The sequence below is a fragment of the Thermobia domestica genome, chromosome 7 (genome assembly GCF_964235325.1).
Source record: "Thermobia domestica chromosome 7, izTheDome1.hap1.1, whole genome shotgun sequence".
In the NCBI taxonomy this organism is placed as follows: Eukaryota; Metazoa; Arthropoda; class Insecta; order Zygentoma; family Lepismatidae; genus Thermobia; species Thermobia domestica.
In genome coordinates this window covers 231,370,838-231,380,726 of record NC_137460.1, presented here as the reverse complement: position 1 = coordinate 231,380,726, position 9,889 = coordinate 231,370,838, and the positions used below count along the sequence as shown (strand labels likewise).

General features: G+C 34.4%; 1 protein-coding gene across 1 annotated transcript; it reads left to right on the top strand.

Moving 5' to 3' along the window:
• The first annotated feature begins 2,064 nt into the window (after window positions 1-2,064).
• Window positions 2,065-7,990, top strand: LOC145689019 (uncharacterized). Its single transcript, XM_081763158.1, has 2 exons — window positions 2,065-4,991; window positions 7,787-7,990. The coding sequence occupies exons 1-2, from the start codon at window positions 3,178-3,180 to the stop codon at window positions 7,827-7,829; spliced, it is 1,857 nt and encodes a 618-aa protein (XP_081619284.1). The 5' UTR covers window positions 2,065-3,177; the 3' UTR covers window positions 7,830-7,990.
• Window positions 7,991-9,889: the final 1,899 nt, after the last annotated feature.

Sequence of the window (9,889 nt, the reverse complement as noted above, 5' to 3'; positions counted from 1 at the left end):
TGTAATCCCCTGCAGCATGTTGCACTCGTTGCCAGATGTGGGGAACAGAGTTGGCGTGGGTCAATGAAAACTTGACCCACTACCCACTGACCCACCAGCCAACGTGAGCCACGACCAACTTACCCACCACACACCATGATCCACTCTAACCCACACCCACCATGACCCGCCGTGAACCACCACCCACCGTGACCCACTCTGACCCACCGTGACCCACCACCCACCATGAATCACTCTCATCCACTGTGACCTACTCTGACTCACCAAAATCAATCGTCATCAACTCTGAACACAATCCACGGCCTCTTCTGTACTGACTAAAGAGTTTACATTTGTAATAAAACAAGACCGGAGTTTGAATTTCTAGTCAAGCGCTCAAGCACCACTCTGTTATAATAACGGTGGATCTGACGTTTACAATATCAAATGGTAAAGTGTTTGTCAGTGAAGAAATTGAAGCACTTCTAGGTGGGGGGAAATTAGTGTGTGCCTAAAATATACTTGTACTAAGACGGTATTCTTGCAAGTATTAATTTTTCAACGCATTCCACAAGAAACTTCTATTCGCAGGAAAATACCCCTGTACAATATGGAAAAGGTTATGGTTTCTCCGTTCACAGTATTTTTCTCACATAGACTTGAAAAATACGTTTTTCATAGTGTATAAAGGTCCTCGGGTACCCTCTGTGAGAGCATACCCATAAAGTATGCTCATAATTGTAATTTTTGTAATCACTAGAACACCACGTTAAATTTAAGTTACAAATATGCATAATTGCAAATATTATGAATATATATTCAAAGTAGTTTACCTAAAGCGAAGAAGAGACATTAAAAATTAGGTACAAAGTTGAATAACACAAATAAGCCATTAGTAATACAAGTATACATTTTCCATAACTCGTAATTTGCCACCTTAAAACAAATCTGAAATCGGGTTTATTTCCTGTTGGCCTCCAGAACTTTTTCGTGGTAAATCATCCGCAGCGGAATGATGTCCATCCTTCAGCCAAGAAATAACTAGCTCGTCTACTTTGAGCTTATCTAGCGGTGGGCCATTAACATTGATGAGCAACAAGTTAGACAATATTTGAGCACTTAGGCTATTTCTAATATCAGTCATCTGTAAATTCATAAGGGAAAATCCCCGTTCGCACTCTGTCGTAGAAATTGAGAATACTTCAACCCGATTCTGCAACTAATCATTGACAATCTGCTTGTTAGACTTAAGTCTGATAACGATTTTTCTCGGTCAGTTTTGAAATACTCAGCAAAAAGTATCATCTCTCTATCACCATACATCTTTTCCATATCGACCATGTCAGTTGGCAATGTCGACTCATGGAGAACAGAAACTTCATCTACCACACCTTCGATAGGGAATCTTGTTCATAAATGATCAATTAAAGCCTGATAAACTGATGATTTCTTATTTGTTTATAAATTTAATTTTTGTAATTGCACATGAAGGTTTGATGCCATTACCAAGTTTCCTCCCCCCTATAGAAAGCGAAAGCAACGAGGTTCCTAGAAAGTGTTCAGATATGAATGGGATTCAGTTACTACACTGCTGTTTGCCATGGGCCAAATTACGATGAATTTCAATTAAATTATCAAAGTATAATTATTTCCTTGTAGAATTATCAATACTTTTCAGTGGAAAAGATGATGAAATTTGAAAATTCCAAATCAAGGGAAGTAGACCAACGTAAAGGAGGGGGAGTAAAATTTTCCACATAATTATGCGTACAATCCAAAAATTTCCGTGTAATTAAGCTTACAGTACAAATTATATGCCCATTTTTCTCACAACTTTATGGGTTGATTGCCCTGTAAATCGCTCCATATAATAAACGTAATCTTCAGCAATTATTATAGTAAAAAGCAATGGATATATGAAGCCAAGCACTGTATTTTTTGTTTCTGATTTTTTTCTTAATTAATATCGATCGTTTTCGATCATTTTTACAAACCAACTCACTACCAATTTTACATATATAGAAAGTGCCCCCTCCATAAAGGAGAATTTAAAAAGATGCTAGGACACATTTTGTTTATTTTCAATAAAGAGTTATGTAATATGTCATTTATAGTCAAGGTTTTGAATTTTCTAAAATAATAATTGTAAATTGTAATTATCCTCGATTTTTCTGTTATTAAAACGAGATAACAAGTTTTGCACCGAATTGTAATAATCATAGTATCCTAACTGAGATTTAAATCATTTCAAGAAAAGCTATGGTTCTCAATGACCTCTGGTGGTACTTTTTGGAATGATAATTTGTTCAAGTGCAGCGCTACCTGGGATCGTCAGATCACAGGCAGCTATCAAATAGGAAGGAAAACGATTATATTTGGTGTCAAAATTGAATATGTTTCAACCTAATCGGCTTCTAAATTAAATTAAGTGTTGATAGTGTATTTGATAAATTGTGAATATGTGAGTTTATTGCTGAAAAAGCTTTGGTTTATAACTGGAATACCTACTGTAAGTAAATTATTTTCGAGAATTTCTCTTGGCAAGTTAGTACGCCATTTAACATTGTGGTTGTTTCTATGCTGCTATCGCTGGTCGATATTTGAATGATAATGAGTTTTATAGTTGAGTTCTCAATTTTGTGATCTAAATTAAATTCATTTTGTGTTATTTTTTGTATTCTCAAAATTTGGCAATCAATTATATTGTTCGAGTTTACAGATATAAAGTTGATAATATCCGATTTAACTCTATTATTTGACTAATGTAGAGCTTAGTTTACCTGGCGTGCTATGAGAGTATTTTTACTAGTAGCTATTGGATTTAATAAGTTCCCACTTTTGTTCAGTTACTTGAACTATACCGACATAATCATAATTTATTTTTTAGTGGGGGAATTAAATTCTCCTTCCTTCCAGCGTGCACGTTTAAGTTGTCTTTGCGGAGGCAGGTGCGCGTGTAACGTGTTAATATCCTTCCAAAATAATTGTAGTACTAATATAAATTTATATTTAGAAACAGGATATACGTTACAAATCTAAATAGCTGCCTGTGATCTCAGTTGGTGAGTGGGAATGTAAAATATGTTATTATTTCTTGTTATGTGATAGATAGAGCCGGATTATTTTGTAAAAGGGTTGCATTATAGTTAAATAGTAAGTTATTAAAATTGTATTGAGCGTCACCGAGTGGTTCGTAAGATGGCGACCGGACCTGTTAATCATGACCTACGTCTTGAACTTGATCATTTCGAAAATGGTGATACTGGAGTTTTAGTAATTAACCCAACTCAATTGACAAATCCTAGTGTGGAAAATCACGCTAGTGATCCTGGTGTTTTGAGTGACGCTGGAAAGAATAATACGGTAGAAAATGATTCATTTGTTATTGCAAGTGGCAATAAAAATCAGAGTGATAACGTTTGTATTAAGACTTCGCCTAGTCGCCCGGGGGTGTCAGGTGGCCACGAGCAAACAGCAGTCGGCGGTCAAGGCCGTTCACCTCCAACAGCTGGTGGTAGCTTATCAGCACAAATACGAGCAATTCGTTCGCACTTGGCTGGAACTCAGATATTTCCTTCAGAATCAGTTGTAAATAATTTCACATGCAATACTAATGCTTCTGTTTTGAGAACAGATTTAAGTAAACTTGTAACTCATTCAGCACAAAAATCTTTAAACGATTTTGCTCGTAATATACCCTTTTGTGATGGAAGCAAAGATATAGAACTCTTTCAGTTTTTGCTATCTGTTTATAAAAATAATAAACTGAGGTTGTTTCCCTTAGAATGTATTATGATGTTGGCTATTGGAAAAACTACTGGGTTATTAGATACAGAATTACTTAAGTTGTTGGGCAATGTTAATAACTGGTTGGAGGTATGTCGTGCCTTACGAACTTCTCTGTTGACACCATTAGGCTTACGAGAAATAAATAGATTGTTTGTTGAACGTATTCAGAGCAAGAATGAAAATATATTAGAATATATCAGCAATATTTATGATGCTTATGTGGTGTTTCAAGGCACTCTAAATGAAGAGGGTATTAAAGTGAATGTTTTACAGGGTATGAAACCAGATATTAGATACGCAATCTTTAAATATAATATTCCATCAACTTATCAAGAACTATATGAGGAAGTTGTTAAATATGTGAATTATGAAAGATCAAAATTAGTCTATGATGAAATGTGCGGGTCAAATTTTTCTATTGAGTGTAAAAAGAGAATAAAATGTTATTTTTGTGGCGGGGATCATAAAGTCATAAATTGTATGTATAAAAAGCAACAACAAAAACAGGCGGCCTTGATGAATAGAACGTCAACCGAGGATAATAGGAAACCTATAGCTACATTTATCGATGCGTATTTTTTGGGACGAAAGTTGGAAGGAGCCCTAGATACTTGCAGTACAGTGAATCTTTGTGATATAGACTCTTTTAAAGAATGGGAACAAAATACTAACTGGAGAGTGCAATATATTAAAGATACTTTTCGTGGAGTGGGGATTGGAAAGGAAGTGCTTTATTTAGATCAGTGTGTTGTTCTACCGATAAAAATTGGCGGTTTAACTTACAAACTTAAATTCTTTTTGCATAAAAACTTATCACCTAAGTTTATTATAGGAATAGACGGAATTAGTTTTCTTAAAGGAGCAATAGACATTAACAAGAAACAATTTATAATAGATGGTGGAAAAGTTAAAGTTCCAATAAGGTTAAATAATACCCCTACTCCTTTGAAAAATGATTCTGCCGCAGAAACTAATCATTCCAGGTCCCATAAGGTTCCGACTTCTAAATGGTTTGTGGAACATCAGGCGTATCGCGATGGTGTGCAAGCAGAAATAGGTTCAAACAGCAGAGCTACATCCAGGGCGGTGGTACATAATTTTCAACAGTCTGGTACACAGGGGGATGGATCCAATGTACGAGAGGATACGAGAACTCCTAATAGGCAGGCTACCAAGGTTTTGGTCGATCCCAAGTTGGTGAATGAAGATCCTGATTTACCAAGGTATGTAAGTGAATTGGTTGCTAATTATTCTGACGTTTTCAGTGATCGTATTGGAACAGTTAAAAACTTTGAGTATGAATTAAAAGTGACTGATGAAACCCCTATTCGAAATAAAGCATATCCGATTTCACGTAGTGAACAGAAGGAGATGGATAAAATTATTGATGATTGGTTAGAACAGAACATTATTGAAAAAAGTAATAGTTGTTGGGCTTTTCCTGCATTTTTGGTTAAAAATAAGAGTGGGGGAAGAAGATTAGTAGTCAATTACAAAGGTTTGAATGACAGACTGTTGGTTAATTCTCAATATACTCCGCTTATTGAGGATGTTATTGCACAATTATCTCAAGGGCGTATCTTTAGTGTGATCGATCTACGTAAAGCTTATCTACAACTGAAGATATCTGAGAATTCGCGCCAGTATACTGCGTTTTTGACGCACAGAGGCCTTTTTCAATTTCGTTATTTACCTTTCGGATTATCTGTGGGGTCTTACTTGTTGTCAAAACTTATGACAGACTTGTTGTATCCCTTAAAAGAGGAAGGATTGGAGTGGTTTTTTGATGATGTCGTACTGGTTTCTAAAGATATTGTTTCGCATAAGAAATTGTTGACAAAAGTGTTGAATATTTTTCGTGAAAATGGTATTACGCTGTCACTTGATAAAAGTGTTATGTTTCAAACCAGAATTTCTTATTTAGGTCATATTATTGAATATAATAAATTTGAAATGGATCCTGCTCGCCTAGATATTATACGCAACTTACCAGCACCAAAAAATCGTCGGGGGGTGTTGCGTTTATGTTCATTCTTGCAATATTACTCAAGGTTCGTGCCTGGTTTTCATGAAATAATGCATCCAATAAATGAATTGAGATCTCCTAAGGTGGCATTTCATTGGGGACCCGCCCAGAAAAAAGCCTTAGATGATATCAAGGCAATGTTCGAATCCCACATAGTGCTTAAATTACCCGATTTAAACCAAAAGTTTATAGTGTGTTGCGATTCATCATTAAAAAGTCTTGGAGGGGTGATCCAACAGTACGATTCAGAAGGCTACTTGAGACCTGTAGCGTATTTCAGTCGAAAATTACGTCCTTATGATTATAGTAAGCCCATTTATTTGCTTGAATTGATGTCAGTAGTGGAGACTCTAGAACGATTTAAAATCTATTTACATAATAAATTTGAATTATTAGTAGATAATCAAAGTTTGTCTTATGCCCTCAAGAATATTAAACGTGTAAAAAAATATGGTAGCTTATTGCATAGGTTGTTTGCCTTTCATTTTGATGTTAAGCACATATCGTCAAATTTAAATGTAACATCTGATTTTATTTCTAGAGTATATAACACCCATGATTTCGAATTGATTGAGAATGTACAATCTAGTGATGAGGAAATGCAAAACCTATGTATGGTAAATATGTGGGATATGCCCTATGCATCTTTATCTATTAAGGAGCATCAGTATAAAGATCCTTTTTTGTCAGAAATAATTAAAAAATTGGAAAGCAAACAACAGGTAGAAGGTTATAAATTGGTAAACGGAATACTTTGTAAGAAAACAAAAGCATATAAGAATCCCTATAAGGTTTGTGTTCCCAAAAATTTATGGGGAGTATTGTTGGAATTCTATCATGGACAAATTTTGCCCGGTGGTCACGGAGGGGTGAGCCGTACGATTGGGAAATTAGCCTCGCGCTATACATGGCCTGGTATCTTGAAAGATATTAAGGAATACGTAACCACTTGTAAAGAATGTCAATTAGCAAAAGCCGAAAATAGGAAAAAGATGGGGTTGCTAGTATCAGAATATGAAAAGACTGTAAACGGTCTTTGGTATGGAGATGTAATTGGGCCAATAACAAGATCAAAATCAGGACGTTATTGTTTAATTATAGTAGATGGCTGTTCACGTTTCGTTTATCTGGAACCTATTAAAGTTTTGTCCAGCCAAAGTATTATAAATAAGATGTATAGGTTAATGTGTAGGCATGGGTTTATACATGCTTTCGCCCATGATTGTCACTCGATTTTTGTATCTAAATTGTTCACGGACTTTTTATATAGTCAAGGAATCAAAGATATCAGGATTTCCCCTTACGCAGCCTTTTCGAATTTGAGTGAAAGATACATACGTTCTGTGAAAAATGGGTTAAAGATATTTTTCCATGATAAACAACAACAGTGGGATAAGGGCATACACGAAATTGAATTTTCACTCAATAATTCGATCCACACAGAACTAAAGTGTAGTCCAGTGGATATGGTATACGGGTATAATGTGTGTGACCCTCTTGACACTAAGTGGAATGTGGATAAAATATTTATGGATAAGAATAAAGGTGAAATTTGGGCATTGGCGATGCGTAATATGGAGTTAGCGTGGAAGAGGAGGAAGGCGTTATATGATAAAAAGAGAATTCCTGTTGATTATAAGGTGGGGGATAAATTATTAATAAAATCGCAAGTTAAGTCATCATTGGTGGACAAGTTTAATAAGAGCTTGGCTTATCGTTGGGAGGGCCCATACACATTGGTCAAATTCCTGGGTCAGAACAGTGTTCAAATTAGATCTGATGCTAATCCTAATGATGTTCGTAGGTCACATGTAGCCCTTACTAAAAAGTATCGAGAGAGAAGAGATATAACTGCAACATAAAAAAAAAAAATCCGGCTAATTTAGAGTATCTCAGTCTGAGTGTTACCGCTTACCACAGTTTTAGTTTGGTTGTGTATTTGTTTGTGTATTATTTGTTTTGATCAAATAGTAATTGTTATTTCTATTGCAGGCCTGCAATGCCGTGTTTTGTGTATTGTCGCGACTACCATTGATGTATGTATGTGTCCATGAATAAGTTTGGTTTCGGATATTGTCAATTATTGCAGAATTTGTCAGCTGTATGTAAGTAGTATGTTTTTATTGTTTATTGCCTAAATGGATGTTTTGGAGAGCCAATATCTGTAAAAAAAAAAAAAAAAATCAATTCTGCATTTCCGAGTCAGCTAAATTTTGTTAATTTGAGTATTGATAATTAGGTTGATAAAGCGTATGTGGAATAAAATTTAAAATCAATCTATTACTTATTAGACAAGAATAAAAAAAATTTAGGCTGTATTATTATAATTTATTAATGAGTTAATTGCCATAATTATTAACGGGTGATGGATTAGAAGTAGAGATCCATGAGTGAATGAATTTTGTATGGCTATGGATGATTCTGGTTATTATTAGTATTTTATTTTGTTTAGTTTGTTTCTTTTTCTTTTTTTCTTTTTGGGGGTTAGGTATGAATGATGGAGTGGATGATTTAAATTAACTAACGGAGATATTATGAGTAGTTACCTTATGGCAATTGCTTATTAAATGGATTATAATTTAGGAACATTTATATTAAAAAGGTTAACTTTTTAATTCGGGAGGGCAGGATGTGTGTAATATGTCATTTATAGTCAAGGTTTTGAATTTTCTAAAATAATAATTGTAAATTGTAATTATCCTCGATTTTTCTGTTATTAAAACGAGATAACAAGTTTTGCACCGAATTGTAATAATCATAGTATCCTAACTGAGATTTAAATCATTTCAAGAAAAGCTATGGTTCTCAATGACCTCTGGTGGTACTTTTTGGAATGATAATTTGTTCAAGTGCAGCGCTACCTGGGATCGTCAGATCACAGGCAGCTATCAAATAGGAAGGAAAACGATTATATTTGGTGTCAAAATTGAATATGTTTCAACCTAATCGGCTTCTAAATTAAATTAAGTGTTGATAGTGTATTTGATAAATTGTGAATATGTGAGTTTATTGCTGAAAAAGCTTTGGTTTATAACTGGAATACCTACTGTAAGTAAATTATTTTCGAGAATTTCTCTTGGCAAGTTAGTACGCCATTTAACATTGTGGTTGTTTCTATGCTGCTATCGCTGGTCGATATTTGAATGATAATGAGTTTTATAGTTGAGTTCTCAATTTTGTGATCTAAATTAAATTCATTTTGTGTTATTTTTTGTATTCTCAAAATTTGGCAATCAATTATATTGTTCGAGTTTACAGATATAAAGTTGATAATATCCGATTTAACTCTATTATTTGACTAATGTAGAGCTTAGTTTACCTGGCGTGCTATGAGAGTATTTTTACTAGTAGCTATTGGATTTAATAAGTTCCCACTTTTGTTCAGTTACTTGAACTATACCGACATAATCATAATTTATTTTTTAGTGGGGGAATTAAATTCTCCTTCCTTCCAGCGTGCACGTTTAAGTTGTCTTTGCGGAGGCAGGTGCGCGTGTAACGTGTTAATATCCTTCCAAAATAATTGTAGTACTAATATAAATTTATATTTAGAAACAGGATATACGTTACAGTTAATACACTGAATTTCAGCTCCGTAAGTTTAACGGCTTGCGAGATACTAATTTTTTTCCGCAAAAGTTCGGATCCTCACTACCTCCTTAGGATATTATGTATTATAATGAAAGCAATATAACATCCCAGTTTGGATTAAGGCCTAACTATATACCAAAAGTCATTTCATTTGGCTTTGCAATTTGACCATGATGATCAGGCACACACAGTTAAATTCAATTTTTTATATAATAATTTATATATTACAGTGATTCAAAAATGTATTTTTTCCAGTAGTTAGCTCCTCTAAAAACTCACAGTCTCGAAAGCCAAGTACTAGTATAAGCCCTATTGCTATTATTACAATTACAAATATCAATATCCAAAACTGCCTGAAGTTCTTTTTTCACTTGGTTAGATATACTCACCTTAGGTAAGTAGACAGAAACAAATGGAAAAGGAAGGGAAATGAAGGTCTTGAAAGTAAAACGAAGACAAATTTACCAGTCTTCAGAAGATTCTGTTTACAGTGTAGTGAGCAGA

Excerpts from the sequence above, each read along its gene's own strand:
- LOC145689019 (XM_081763158.1), top strand. The coding sequence starts at position 3,178 with ATGGCGACCGGACCTGTTAATCATGACCTACGTCTTGAACTTGATCAT. Across the intron at positions 4,992-7,786 it reads GAAGATCCTGATTTACCAAG|GCCTGCAATGCCGTGTTTTG; the intron begins GTATGTAAGTGA and ends TTTCTATTGCAG.